This window comes from Tinamus guttatus, unplaced genomic scaffold, assembly GCF_059628265.1.
Source record: "Tinamus guttatus ecotype Peru unplaced genomic scaffold, ASM5962826v1 Tinamus_guttatus_pri_ptg000434l, whole genome shotgun sequence".
In the NCBI taxonomy this organism is placed as follows: Eukaryota; Metazoa; Chordata; class Aves; order Tinamiformes; family Tinamidae; genus Tinamus; species Tinamus guttatus.
In genome coordinates this window covers 2,353,939-2,368,905 of record NW_028288968.1, presented here as the reverse complement: position 1 = coordinate 2,368,905, position 14,967 = coordinate 2,353,939, and the positions used below count along the sequence as shown (strand labels likewise).

Sequence of the window (14,967 nt, the reverse complement as noted above, 5' to 3'; positions counted from 1 at the left end):
CGCCCCGGGCGCCACGGCCGGCGCGGAGGAAACATGAAGGCCCTGCTGGTGCTCGGTGTCCTGGCGGCCGCCGCCGCCGCGGAGACCTTCGTCGGGTAAAGCTGGGGGGCAGTAGGGGACAGAAACGGGTCTAGTTCCCCCTACGCCAGGTCTGGGGCAGCGTCTCCCGCAACGCGCCCCGACGCCACGGTGAGGGGCACCGCGCTGCTCTCCGGAGCCGGCAGCTCCGGAGGGAAACCGAGGCACGGCGTGGAGCGAGGGGGGGCAGCGGGGGTGCTTTGTGCCCCCCGCACCGACCCTCGTCCCCGTGGCCCCGCAGGGACCAGGTGCTGCGCGTGGTCCCTGGCAGCGCGGCCGAGCTGCGGAGCCTGCGGGAGCTGCAGGAGCTCGAGCACCTGCAGGTAACGGCGGCTGCGAGACGGGGGCCCAAGAGGTGACACCGCTGAGGGGGGCAAGAAACATTATCTAAAATATGTTTATACATCTGCTTAAAATATAAACATATATATATAGAAAGGTGGGGGGGATGTAAAACAAGCTGGGGAGATCACAAGTGGGTGGCCAGGATCGTGGGTGCAAAAATGGGGGGAAAAGAGCTGAAGTGAGGAAGGTCCCCACTGCTTGAGCACCTGCAGGTAACGGCAGCCGTGAGACGGGGGCCCAAGCAGTGACACCGCTGAAGGGGGCAAGAAACATTATTTAAAATATGTTTATACGTGTGCTTTATATAAATATATATATATATATAGCAAGGTGGGGGGATGTAAAACAAGCTGGGGAGGTCACAAGTGGGTGGCCAGGATTGTGGGTGCAAAAATGGGGTGAAAAGAGCCCAAGTGAGGAAGGTCCCCACTGCTCTTGCCCCCTTGTGCCCCCTCCACAGCTGGACTTCTGGCTGCCGCCGCGGGGCCCCGGGGCGCCCGTGGACGTGCGCGTGCCCTTCCGCAGCCTGCAGCCCGTCAAAGCCCACCTGGAGGCCCACGGCGTGCCCTACTCCATCATGATCGAGGATGTGCAGGTGAGCGGCGCCGCCGCCTGTGCCCGGTCCCATCCCTTATGGGGTGGCTGGGACGTGTCACCCGACTGCTGGGCTCTGCGGTGTCACCCAGGCGCTGGTGGACCGCGAGCAGATGCAGCCGACGCGCCGGCGGCTCCTGCCCGCGTCCACCACCACCTTCAACTACGCTGCCTACCACGACCTGGATGAGGTACCGGAGAGCCCAGTCGGGACTTTGGCTTATTGGTAGGAAACGGTGAAATTTGGGGCACCGTGAACCTCCTGCCACCTTCTGCCCGCAGATCTACGCCTTCATGGACCTGCTGGTGGCCGAGAACCCCAGCCTGGTCAGCAAGGTGGAGATCGGCCGCTCCACCGAGGACCGCCCCATCTACGTGCTCAAGGTGAGGTGGCGGGACAGGACCCGGGCCCCGGTGTCCCCCGCAAAGCGAGACCTTTGCTGCTCCAAAACCACCCCCAAAACGCTCGCCCCAAGCTTTGCTTCAACCGCGTTGGCCAACAGGGACGTTTTAGAGCCAACAAAACCTCACAGCGGCGAGAAAGCGACCCGATTTCCCACCGTTTCTCTCTCCTCATGGCTGCCCTCTGCCCCTGCAGTTCAGCAAGGGCGGCACGAAGCGCCCGGCCATCTGGATCGACACCGGCATCCACTCCCGCGAGTGGGTGACGCAGGCCAGCGGCGTCTGGTTCGCCAAGACGGTAGGGCCAGAGGGACGGGAGGCAATGGGGTGAGTGGCCAGGGGCGGGTGCTGCCCACACATGCCGGTTCCTCCAGATCGCCGCGGAGCACGAGAGCGACGAAGTCTTGGCCTCCGTCCTCGAGGAGATGGACATTTTCCTGGAGATTGTCACCAACCCCGATGGTTTCGTCTTCACCCACACCAAGGTGATGGAGGCGCCGGGGAGCCAGGAGTCCCCATGGCTGCTGCTCATCCCCGTCCCTGAATGTCTCTGTCCCCGCAGAACCGGCTGTGGCGGAAGACCCGGTCCACGCGCTCGGGTTCCCTCTGCGTCGGTGTTGACCCCAACCGCAACTGGGACGCGGGCTTTGGAGGTCAGCAGCGGTGTCCCTGGGGAAGGAATGGGCTTCATGGGGAGCTGGGACGTGCGTTTGGGCTCCACCAGGACCGTGGTGTCCCCCATTGCTCAGCGCAGCGAGGACCAGCAGTGACAACTGTCCCACGAATGTAGAGCATCCCATGAGCGTCCCCCACCACACGGCCACGGGCTGGGAGAGGCTTTGGGCCTCCCATCTTGGCCACTGCAACTCCCGGAACCACCGAGCTGGGCCACCAAAGCAGCTTTCTCCATGTCCCGCTCTGTCCCCTTCCCCTGGCAGGGTCGGGCTCCAGCGGGAACCCCTGCTCGGAGACATACCGTGGGCCCTACGCCAACTCGGAGCCCGAGGTGAAGGCCATCGTGGACTTCGTGACGGAGCACGGCAACATCAAGGCCTTCATCTCCATCCACAGCTACTCGCAGCTCCTGCTCTACCCCTACGGCTACACGACCACCCCCGCGCCCGACCAGGAGGAGCTGGTAGGGAGGGCACAGGGGGCCTGGAGGCCACTGGGGCCTGTTCTCCTGCGAGGTGGCTCCCAGCCACCTCCCGCGTGGGTGGCCTTGTCCCCTTGGGTTAAATGTCTCCCAGACAGTCAGTACCCGCATGTGCTGGAGTGGCCACCACTGCATGCGGACGCCAAGGCCCACGGGATGCTCTTGTGTCCCCCACAAGACGGGATGGTCTCGTGACCCGTGTCCCTTTCGCGTCTTCCCCGCAGCACCAGGTTGCTGAAAAGGCCGTCGCGGCTCTGTCTTCCGCCTACGGGACGAAGTTCAAGTACGGCAGCATCATCACGACCATCTGTGAGTAACCAGGGGGTGTCCCCACGGAGATGCCAGCGCTGCTGGCTTTGGCATGAACCAAAATCCCACCCTGAGGGAAAGGTCCCAGCACAGTGGGACACGTCCCCACGGGTGCCATCAAACGAGGACAGCGCCGAGCCACTAACGCATCGCCTCTGTCGGTCGCATTTAGACGAGGCGAGCGGAGGAACCATCGACTGGACCTACAACCAGGGCATCAAGTACTCCTTCACCTTCGAGCTGCGCGACACGGGCCGCTACGGCTTCCTGCTGCCCGCCAGCCAGATCCTGCCCACGGCGCAGGAGACGTGGCTGGCGCTGCGCGTCATCATGCAGCATGCGCGCGACCACCCCTACTGAAGAGCAGGTGGGGAAGAACGCGTTAAATAAACGCAAAAGTGGAGGAGAAACATCTTCCTCGGCTTCCCCTCTTTGGTCTCGTCTGGTTTTTTGCTGCCGTGGTGATCACAGTGGGAAGTGGCAGCACTTTTCTCCTAGGGCTCCTTCTCTTGCTCCTTGGATATGGGCTATAGGAAAGCCAAGAGCTTCTGGAAAAAGGAGCAGAAAGGCAGGGAAAGCTGTGGGTTTCTAACGGCTCGTGAGCCCCATAACTCACCCCCACGTTGCCTGGAGCAAGGGAGGCCCCAACATGGTTTCTTCCAACCCAAGCTCTGCCAGGGGGTTGGGTGGTGGGACACGAAGGTGCAGCATCCTCAAAGGTCTTCCCTCCCTGGCCCCTGCTCCTGCTGCTCTAAGGTTGTTGCCGCATCTCCAAAACTCACATTGAAAAGAGGCATCCGCAGGGTGTCACTGGCTTTTTATTAAATCAAACAATTCAAAGTGCCAGACTAAATAGAGCTCCTCCCTCCCCATCCAACCACAACCAAGGCAGAAGATGCCAAAAAATCCACACATTCATCCAGAGAGCAGGAAGGCCCATGGTGCTTCCCCTTCGATGCCCAGGATTGAGGGTCTTGAAGAGCTCAGACTCGTTTGTCCTTTTGGTTCAGAAGGTTTCGTGGAGCGTAGAGCAGCCAGGGATTTCATCCACTCTCCAACAGCAGGACAGCAAAACCAGGGCTTGGTGAGCACTCCGCTTGTGTCCCTTCTTACCTGGATCCCCTTTAGGGCTGGAAGTGCCGTTGCAGGCGCGAGCAGGTGCTCATGGAGTGGAAATGCCCCCCATAACATTCCCTATTTTCAGCACGTAGCAGGTGCTCCCACCTCTCCTGCGCATGTCAGGCTCCACAGAGCAGCCCTCTCATTTTCCAGGCACAAGGGCAGTGCCGAGCAGCCCGGGAAAGGCACGGGCTGAATCATGGATCAGGTGCCACCGAGTTTGAGCTCCTCCTGCACCAGCAGGACACTGAGCTCTGTTTAACACTTGGCTATGTCAAAAACCCCCAAACTCCCCCAAAACACACACGAAAAAGCACAAAACCAAGAAGCCGAAGCTGGCTGAGCTCTATATTGTAGGTATAGGTGAGAGAGTGGGGCCTCCACGTCCCTCCTGTGGCTTTTTTGGTTGTTATCAGCTCTGAGAAGCAGGCGTTTTGGGTGGTCTCTAGGCCAGCCAGACAATTCCCACATGGGAATTTCCCCATATGGAATTTGGGGGCACTGATTTGATGTAAGCTGCTGTCCTTGCTTTCAACGAAAGCTCCAGGCCCCTCTGAGCTACAACAACCCTGCTTGGTTTCAGGGACTCTAATCCCAAAACCCTGGCAAAGGCATGATCAGGAGTAACCCTCAAGCCTCTGCCAGGCACTGGGGAGGACACAGCAAAGAGGACTAGGGCAGCTGCTCCTACCTCAGGAGAAGTCAACTACAATCCTCAGCACGTCAGATTTGTCACAGCATCATCTTCTTCAGAAACCAAACCCCCACACAGGAGCTATCTCCGTGAACACGGCAAGAATCGAAGCAGAAAAGCACAATTATAAGTCAAACAGTCCGGAAAACGATGAGAGGAAAAACCACATTATCACTTTTAAAAACACAGAACTATTTCACAAATGTCCATAGGTAAAGTTCACTGTGAGGTTACAGTGCTACGCTGAGCGTTATTTCCCCCCTCCAAATATCTTTATTACAAATACTTTCATAAACATAATATTTAAAAAACGATGGAATCTTCCATCATTTTGGCGATTTGCTGAGTCGCTGCTAGCGGACACGGAGGGTTTTGCTCCCGGGTGATTCCAGGCCCATTTCCCTTCCCGTGCGCCCGCACGTTAGCGCAGTTTTGGGCGCAGCGCCGAGGGCGTATTCGTTACAGACACAAATTCGTTAAGTCTGAACTACGAGTTTCACAGAACTGTTTCTACTGGTGCCCGGCTTCCCTAGCAGCTTCCTCCCTCCCCCAGGAACCGGTTTTGCCAACACTGTCCTGACCCTGCCCGTGCAGGTGACCCTTGTCAGAGCCAAATTGCTCCAGCTCCTGTGAAACATCATCCAGTCCAGCTCCCCCAGATGCCATTTTTTTGCACCGCTGCTGCTTTTCCTTGCAGATTCCTAAAACGACAAAAGGGCCGCACTGCTCACGCTTCCCAGAACCTGGACACTCGTTTATTCGGCTGAAAGAGACCCCGCTGCCTATTTCCACGGCCGGTTTTGGAGGCTGCTGCTGCTGAGCGAGCGGGCGGCGAGGGATGCGGCTGAGCCCGTCGTGCCGGGGAGGCTGTGGTTGCTCCTCGCCGTTGTCGCCTTGGAATCGCGCCCCGAAGAGCCACGGCTTAGACGGCCTGAGGGGAAAAAAAGAGATGGGGAACCTGCATGCACTTGTGCCCATGAGGGAGCACCCGACCTGCTGCCCCTCTCCAGCTCCCACTCAACACACAGCACCGTCACCCACTCAGGGGAGGCCTCCTGAGAGTCTCAGTCCAGCTCTGCTGGAATAAAAGGTCTGAACAACTCCAAAAAATTACCAGCCACCAGCAAAACCCAACGGCCTTTCAAGCTAGAGGGCAGCAGAGCCAAGGTTTTTCTATCATGCAGCTGTACAAGCTCTGTGGGATCAGTGGGGCGCAGGTTTTGTGCGGCTTCTCCATGGGTTTTGAAGCAACCCTCCTCCTCCCAGCAATATCCTGGGAGGAAAGGCCCCAGCAAAGCAAAGAGTTGCTGCCAGGCAGCCTCAAGAGCTACAGAAAGCAACTGCAGCAACAGCCAGGGAGTCTTACTGGCAGTATCTGAAGGAATCTGCTCTTCTTCTAGGTAATACTTCATCTTCTGTAGATCATCTGCAGTAAATCTCCATTTATTCTCAGCACGCGCGGGCGGCGCTTTGGGGGTGGCCTTTTTTCGGGCAGATCCAGAGGAAGTTGCCGACTGGCAGGATACGGGGAGCGAGCCGGTGACCAGCCCTTCGGGGATCTTCTGTGCAAGGACTTTGAGGCCTACAGACACACAGAGCACAAGTTATCAGCCACCACCAAGATGGGACTGGGGATTTTACCAGTCACAAAGGAAACAGGGCTGAACATCAAGGTCTTTCGCTGCATCTCCAGCTCCAGAGATCCCAGAGCCCATTCCCACTCACCTCCGGATAACATGAACAAGTTCTCAAAGCCCCTCTCACACATGGTTGTGGCCGCCTGGCTGGCCAGCCTCTCGTCATCGTCGTACAAAATAATAATTTTTCCATGGGCATTTTTCTGAAGGTGGAAGAGTTAAAGATCATACTTGACTTATAAAATTAAATTACAAGTATCTTTCAGAAAGAAGAGGCAAACTAATAGGATAGGACGCAACAAATCCATGCTGGCACGAGGGATTTCCCTTCCCATCCTCCTCGAAACCCTGAGATATTGTTTGTCCCAGTCACAGTGGTTGCCAGCTGATTTTGTTTGTCCCAGTCACTTTGGTTGCCAGCTCTTGTTTTTCCTTTTTGGGAGCTCCCCCCATGAGTCTCTCCCCAGTTCTCTTGAATCCCAGCACTTTATAAAGGATACATATTCCAGGATGCTATTGGTGTATGGATTCATGGTTCTGGAGAGCGTTGCGATAGGGTACGAATGAGCTGCAGAGAGGAAAAAAAAAATAAAAGAGAGAAAAGTCATATTGTGGCTGAACATCATTGTCACACAAACTAGAATCCAGGAATCCAGCTGGCACTGGTTTGTAGAAGAGACTTGGAAACCTGCTGGAAAAGGGATTAACATCATCGCAGTCCCCTCTCCAGGGAGGGGCATCAGTGGTTGATGAGGGCAGAGAAAAAACATCAGAACAGCTACTTGTGGGGGAGGAATTTTCCAAAAATTCTCTAAATTTGAGTTGTGGTGCCGGCCATCGGTGAGAAATGAGCGTCTCTGTGTGAGACACTGATGGAAAAGGAAAAACGAAGACAGCCAGAGCCAACAGAGAGAGCTTGAGCAGGAGAGCCCAGGTGACACCGGCCGCTGGGGGTGCTGGCCCTGTCCTACCTCCCACAATGTGGCACTGCTCGTAGGCGTCGCGGTCCCGCACGTCCAGGAGCAGGAAGGGGCAGTCGGGATACGGCGCGTCCTTAGCCTGGGGATCCGCTTTCTTCAGCGTGTCCTTCTCTATATCCAGCTCCCCAACGCCACTGATAACACTGCAAGAGGAAAAGGGTGGTTAAGATGGAAGCTCTCACTCCACGAATCCTTCTGCACCTCTTCACCACCTTGGGAGGCTTTCCTAGGATTTTATATTCTGTTTTCCAATAGCTCTTTTATATTCCAACACCACAGGACACAGAGCCTTTCTGTGCATTTGTTAACGGAACCAAATTAATAAGGACGTCAAAGAAATGTTTTCTTTTTTATCTATATAATAATTCTCTCTGTAGTAGAAGAGAGTACTGTGTGAATACAACAAATGCTTCTGGATCAGTCAAGTCCAGATGTTCTAATGAGTGTCCTAAGTGACTACATTATTGCCACTGCACTCTTACTCGTTGCTAATTTGATAGTTTTGGTAGATGAGCTCCAAGCACGTCAGGCAACTCAAAATGTTCTGTTAACACTTGCACAGATAAAGCAAAGGCAGGACTGGGATAAAGCTGCTTCTTACGGTGTCTCCCTGGTATCTCTGACCTTGACTGGTGATGGATTGGATTTGGAAATCGGACTCTCATTCTCAATCACTGGATAATCCCCTAAATCCATCAGGAAGGCACATAACTGAATTTACCCAAGCAGTTTATAACGTGGATTCCCGGATACACCAATCCTGCAAATGTGGGCTTTAATGAGGAATACAACAGAAGCCACCAGGAACAACGTAAGATAATTAGCAGCATAAAAGCAATTATTTGTTAAGACAGGAAGAACATTTTGTGTTGTGATGAGGCACCTCTGCAGTGTGGATCGATAGGACTCGCCGGCTCCCGAGTCGTTTATGAGCAGAAGAGGATTCAGCAGTGCCTCCCGGGGGCTTCCTTTCCCGTTGGTCCCTGCTGTGAGTTCAGCATCTGCATCCGAGGTGGCAGAATCACCATCTGGGGAGAGAACAGGGGATGAAGAGTTCAAATGCTGTGGAAAATCAACAAGTAGGTTTTAAGCTTGGTTTCTATTCTCGGAGGAAAATGGGTCTCAAAGACATCCTTATCTTTATCCTCTTATAAGAATGACTCACTGAGAGTCTTGTATTAAAATCATTTGTCGCTTTCCTATTTTTAAGAGCTCAAGATCTCGCTTTTAAGAACTCACCCAAAACGTGGCAGCATGTTTGCTTATGATGCACTACTGAGTGACTGCAATATGCAGCACCAGGCCTTTCTTTGAGGCATCTTCCTTTCAAACCTTCCTGCTTTTATGCATCCCAAACTGGAATGGCTGCAGGCCAGGCCAGAGCTTAAATTATTTTTATCTTTGATTCAAAGACTTGCTGAGCAGCCAGCTAAGTCTGCCAGGACACAGTTCAAAATACAACAGCGAATTACAGCTCCTTCGTTTTTGTGCTTACAACAAATATTGTTACCTTCCAGCTTCTGGATCTCCTCGTTTGTCACTTCTAATGTTTCATCAGATAGAGAAGCAACCTGGATGGCCTGTGCGAAACAAAAGCAAAGAACAATACCTTGAGATGAATACACTGGTGCCAATGAAAGGCAGGGATCAGCTTAAGGAAAAAATATCCTCATGCCAAAATACATTTAACACAGTGAGATCCCTACTAGACTTCAAGGTCGAGCCTAGGTGTCCGTGTGAGGCCACAATGCCAGGTCTGTCTTTTTACTGAACGGAAGTTGTAGCAAAAAGAAAGACAACCCAACCTGCCACTAAAGAAAACCCTGATGTACCGTGTTGGCCAATATGAATACCAGAACTTTACCTTTAATATTTGTGAGCTTAGTCTTTCCTTCTCTTCTCACCCTGAAGGAAGATTCTCTTTTTTTTTCGTTTGGTTTTTATTAATCTTCTTGAACCAGCACACAAGCAACACACACCTCTATTTCCATTTTTTAAATATTTTGATTCATCATGCATTACTTTAAATAAAAAAAAAATGTGCAGAAAGCTCTGAAGTCACAACCTTCCTGCCTGCTGCTGCTAAGAGCTTCATGCAGTGGTACCTGACACAAAGCTCCCCGAGATCTGATTCGAGTATTGCTTTACACAGCCCTTTTCTCTGGTAAGAGGCTTGAAGATCCTCTTAAGTGAGTAATAGTGATAGGATTGGGTTTTGAGGCACACAGAATCGCTGCAAACTTCTAGCTAAAAAGCATTTGGCTATTCTGAAAACATGGGTTCCATGGAAAACATGGCATATGGTTTTATGGTAGGAAATAGGAATAAAAAAGGCTGTAGAAGAATCCATTTATAAAAACCATACATTATTAAGGCTACGTAAGTGCATGTAAGGTTTTAGAGCGTGAATGCTGTGAGTAAGAGACACGATGACTTTAGAAAGCAGAGAGGAGAGAGCTGTACGTACCAGCTGGGCAAAAGTTGTCACCTTCAGTCTTTTGAAGAGCTCATCCTTCTTGTACCTGTAATCTTCAAGCACAAAGCAGAAAGGGACAGTGTCATTTGTCACAGAATTGTCAAGTTTTGCCAGTAGCAAGTGAATATAAGGAGACACTTTGCCCCCCACATAGGATTGAAACAAGAAGACGGATTTAGGTGCTTCTAAGGTCTGTATGTGTTTGTGCTTCCTTCTCTCACCTTCCCTACTGGTGTCTGAGGCCCGGCACTGCTGCAAAGTCTCTTAAATCAAAAGATAAAACCCTGGCAATGGGGATTTTGGGGTAATTTCCAGCAAAATCAGAGCGTAAGTATATTGTACCTCAGACCGTGTTTTTCTTAAATACTACCCAGCGGTATTATAGAAAAGAGCACGGATTAAATCCTCCAGGTTTTCTTGCTTTACCTGGAAATTAAATTCGGAATCCTACAGTCATTATCATCGTTGGGAGAACAGCACGGGTGCCAGCTCAATCTCTGCAGACAGCCTGGGCTATCTGAACATTAAGCTTGAGACTTAGACAGCAAAAAAACGAGCAGTCTGTTCAAAGGATTGGCAAAAAAACCCCAAAATTGGCAGAAAAAAAAATCCAAAGCAGTGATTAGTGTTAAGTGAGTGATGACAAGGAGAGACGTCTGACGTCGCATGGATACGTGAGATATTTTAATATTAAAATACTAAATGCTGCACTAACAGGGAAATTTGTGGGAGATGAACAAGCCTTTCCCAGTGCAAGGCACTGCAGTTGTAACAAAATTCAGCACGTGCCTCTTTAAGCTGTTAGAAGCCATCCTCTAATTAAGCAAATTAAGCTAAAATCTCCTTATATATATATATAATTTTTTTTCCTTCTGTTTCTCCATTTTTCCCTCCTCCCTCATCAGGCCCTTCCTCTAAGGTCACACTTTTGCCTTTTTTTTTTCCTCCCCTAAATATGAAGAATCCTTTGCATTTTCCCAATAATTTTAATAACTGCTGGAGGACATTCCAAGCTGGTTGCTCTCCAGCTCTCTGGCTAAGAAGGCTAATACTGGACTTCAGGACCTTAATCAGATCCAGCCAATTAAGTAATTCTAAATCCTACCATCTGTTGACTGCTCTGGAGCTTAAAGTGAAGGAAGATGGGGCAAGGGGAGGAGGTGAAGGGGCTCCAATCCATGACTCTATAAAAAACAGCCCCCAAGTTACAATAAAATTAGCTTAGGGGAATTCTGCAGCTCCCATCGGGAAGGAGCCAGGCGAGCTCTGGAGGCTGCAATCCCTTCCCAATCCAGCAGCAATCCCAAGCTCCTCATTTCCAGCATTTCCGAGCAAGCTGGAATCCCAAATTCAGCACCGTATGCAGCAAAATGATGGGGGGTTTCTACCCCCTTCAAGCCCAGTTATTTATTGCAGAACAAGCCTTTCTGACCTGGATCTCTGCTTTTCCACCCAAAATTATTTCACTCGGTGCAGAGAACTGTCCCTGTTGCTAAGCCTGCCCCGGAGCAAGCCGTTTTAAAGGCTTGGGTCAGCTTCCCATTGCACAAAGCGCTGCCTTCGACCACCGGAGCCACCCCACGTACCCAGCTCCATCCGGGAAGGTCCGTCCGGATTGTCCGACATGGAGACTCGGGGCACGGAGGCCGGGAGCCCTCGGATGGCAATTCCAGCACGTCCCTCTCTGTGCTCGGGCAGGGAGCGAAGCGGCACCGAAGAACGGGGCGAAACGCGGTGCCCCTGCTCAAGGCAGCCCCCAAAGGACAAATCCTCGGAGTTGCAGCTATTTTATCATTCCTGGTTCCCCGTTGGGCTCCCCGGGCTGGCTCCCGCTCTCTCACGTTACACGAGAGACAGAGAGTTGCCTGTAGTGGGTTTTTAAAGTCGTGCCCAAAGGGTGTCGTCTATCCATGAGAAATCGAGGCAGGGAAGTTTCCAAAGTGCCAGGGAACACAAGGTGCCCATTCAGCCTCAAAATAATAAGGCAGTTTCTACAGCTCTCTCCAACCAAGACTGAACAAGGGAAGTCCTACGGACAATGAAACGAGATTCACAGCAGAGATTTAAAACCAACCAGACCAACACAACAAGATTTTCAGTGCAGATAAAAAAGCGATGGCAATCCGGTGTTAAGCACTGAAATCTCCATCAATCAACAGAGGATTTTGGAAAACAAGGTCATTTTTTCTCTTGATTTTATCCAAAGAGACACAGCAGTTGAAGAATAGTAACAAAGGAGCATTTTGCTCAAAGATAATCACAAGTTTGCAAGAGAGATAAATGACTTCCTTTATAATCTGAACATTACCATGTTAGGGAACCACAGTAAGGGTTGCAAGAGCCAAAAATGAACATTCAAAATCCTAATCATCCTCATGATTTGTGAATATTTCTCTCTCTCTCACACAGCCTTTGAATTTAATATTTTTTCTCTCTCTCACTGGCAAAAAAGGATAGTGTCAGTAATTAGTGTGAACGACTCAACGTGTTAAAGGCATCAATGTTATTTATTCCGGTGAACTCCATGAGTTACACAGGAATGTTTCTATTTATATAAAGATTCAAGCTTACCATTAGCTGAAACAACAATAAAGTCCTAGGAGAGCAGTTTGAGTCCTCCAGGTGAGTCTAGTTTATATCCTTAACACACGGGTCTTTGCCTTACTCAGTTTCCATTCAGTAACAACATCTGTACAAAGAAGGTTCTAGAAAAACTCCTATTCCTGTCTGTCTGGCACTCTATTTAAGTTAAGCACCAGAAAACGCAGAGAAATGAGAACAGGAGAAAATGGAAGATACCCAGCAGAGAAACAAGGTAAACACCTAAGAACTACAGTTCAGGACACTCACATCCCACCACAATGAGCTTCTAATTCCTGCAAATACCTGGAGGCATCGTTACAGAGCGGAGATTCCCAAGCAAACGAAGGGCCTGGGATTCCACCCTGCAATTCGATGCTCATTGAATTTTTGAGCAACCCAGTGCAAGTTAAATTCTGTGCCTTGACAGATACTCACTTCTTTTGATCTCCTCCAACTTCTCGGTGTATTTTGTCAAACTATTACCTGCAATGAAAGATTGAACAGCTTGAAACAGCTCTGTGCTAATGGTTTTCTTCAGCAATGTTAAAGGCTGAAAATATTGAGGGAACAAACCAGGAAATATTCTAGATTGTCTTTTGTCGTGACAATCGTAAATCGAGAGCACTGTGATGTTCCTCCCTGTCTCCTTCTCTCCCAACCATGGCCAAGGTTAACAGCCAAGTCAGACAAAAAATTGGCTACCAACCACAGCAAGTGGGAATGAGCAGGTCAAAACCTCTGTACTGGAGAGAGGAGTCACCAGGATTGTTCATGCCTAGCAGGAACCCAAACACTCTACGTTTCCTTACAACATAATTTGATATTTTGCACTGACCTTGGCTTTATTTTATGGGGTTTTCCAGTAGATCTGCCAAGGGATCCATTCCCTGCTAGTCCAAACAGCAACACTGCTAAATACAGCCCCTCTGCTCTCTCTCTGTCCCATTGACACGTCCCACACTAAGTCCTCTCTAATCAAAAGCCCAAGTGGCTCTGACGATCCCTGGGGATTGAAGCCGTGATCTTCACAAAGTTGCTGTCTAAAACTCTGTGTGTAACTAAAGGAGTGAAATCAGGGCCTCTTAAACATGATCCCGACACCCCAACTGAAGGGGTGTCCCTTTCCTGACACTTTCCCAACACTTTCATTTGGGAACCATCAGCAAATATTACTAGACATGATTTCATCAGTTTTATTCAGAAAAAGCCCAGTGCCCCCTCCAAATAATTGTATCGCTTTGTGTTCTCGCCAGATCTTTATGTATTTTTAATGATGATGGTTTCACTTACCGGTATCGAGGCGAGTTTTGATATGTTGGTACTTGGGATTCTGAGGGATTCTCCTGGTTAAGTACTGTTGGGGAAAGGAGACGAGACGTGAGGCCGCTACAGAGCCACGCGGGAGATTTCGGGGCTGGAAAACCTCCCGGGAAAGGGGAATCCAAGGAGCGCTATGGAGCGCCGGGAAGGATGGGGATGCGGGAGCCCCCGCCTCACGCGCCCCCCACTTTCGCAGCGGCTCTCCCCTTGTTTATCTATATAATATAACATAATGCTATATCGTATTCGCGCCCCGCGCCCACCTCCGGGTCGCCGACGCTTCTCCTCCCCGACATCTTCCCACAGCGGCCGCCGCCGAGCGCGTCCCCACTCCCGCCCGGCGCCGCCGCCCCACCCCGCAACAACCCCCTCCCCGATTGGCCGCCCGTCGCCCCCGCGGCCAATGGGACGCTTCGGAACAGCGCGGGCCGCTGACGGCGCTCAATGGTTGCCCGGCAACGCGGGGACGCCGCCGCCGGCGGCCGCGTCACAAGGCGGTGGGAGGAGCTTCCCCGCCGCTCCTCACCCCGCGCATGCGCATCGCATCGGCGAGGTGAGTTCAGGTGACCGAGGCCCCGCCCACCCCGCAGGGGGCGTGGCCTAGCGCTCCCGGGACGTGCCAGCTTGGGGCGGGGCTTAGCATACAGGGGGCGTGGCCTGGTCATTGGGGCGGGGGCTTGAAGCAAGTCCTTGCCCCTTGTGAGGGCCCTAAGAAGCCTCCATGGACATATATAAAAATATATTTAAAATTATTAAAACATTAAATATATTAAAATATATTTTGAAATATGTAATATAAAAATAAAAGATAGGAATTGGGATATAAAATCCACAGCAAGGTTGCACATTGCCATAAGGCAACGGAAACCACGCCTGCTCTCTTAATTAAATGTATGGTGTTAATCAGGTGTCATAGCCCCCTTCTCCCCCTGCAATCCTGCTCAAATTCCCCCTTCCCAGGGGACATTTGGTTAAAAAGTGGGGCAGTTTGGAGTCCCATTCCCATCATGGAAACTTCTATTATTTTAATTAGAATAAGCTGAAGATGCAGCATTGGCACTAGCAAATGCTGGTGTCTCCTGAGCAGCAGCTATTCAAGCCACAGGGCTAGGGGGTAGATGTTTAAATCAGCATAAAATTAGCATGCTCCCCCATGCTGGCCTTGCTCTTCTACAGAAATATTAGTTCTTAAAGACACTACTTGTCAGAATGTCCTTCATGGAGGAGTTAGGTGCCTCTTTCCCCATTTCTTAGTGCAAGGAAAAGGCTGCTGC

General features: G+C 51.2%; 2 protein-coding genes across 2 annotated transcripts; one reads left to right on the top strand and one right to left on the bottom strand.

Moving 5' to 3' along the window:
* The first annotated feature begins 33 nt into the window (after window positions 1–33).
* LOC104564830 (carboxypeptidase A1-like) lies at window positions 34–3,244 on the top strand. Its single transcript, XM_088531832.1, has 11 exons — window positions 34–95; window positions 320–401; window positions 884–1,018; window positions 1,110–1,208; window positions 1,300–1,401; window positions 1,616–1,717; window positions 1,794–1,904; window positions 1,982–2,072; window positions 2,358–2,557; window positions 2,800–2,884; window positions 3,057–3,244. The coding sequence occupies exons 1-11, from the start codon at window positions 34–36 to the stop codon at window positions 3,242–3,244; spliced, it is 1,257 nt and encodes a 418-aa protein (XP_088387958.1).
* Window positions 3,245–5,430: 2,186 nt separating this feature from the next.
* On the bottom strand, window positions 5,431–14,027 carry CEP41 (centrosomal protein 41). The gene is made up of 11 exons (XM_088531786.1): window positions 13,957–14,027; window positions 13,664–13,727; window positions 12,809–12,856; window positions 9,782–9,843; window positions 8,825–8,894; window positions 8,198–8,342; window positions 7,306–7,457; window positions 6,835–6,902; window positions 6,423–6,537; window positions 6,064–6,279; window positions 5,431–5,628 (listed from the first exon to the last, which is right to left on the bottom strand). Exons 1-11 carry the CDS (start codon window positions 13,987–13,989, stop codon window positions 5,480–5,482), a joined length of 1,122 nt encoding a protein of 373 aa, XP_088387912.1. The 5' UTR covers window positions 13,990–14,027; the 3' UTR covers window positions 5,431–5,479.
* Between the last annotated feature and the right edge of the window lie 940 nt (window positions 14,028–14,967).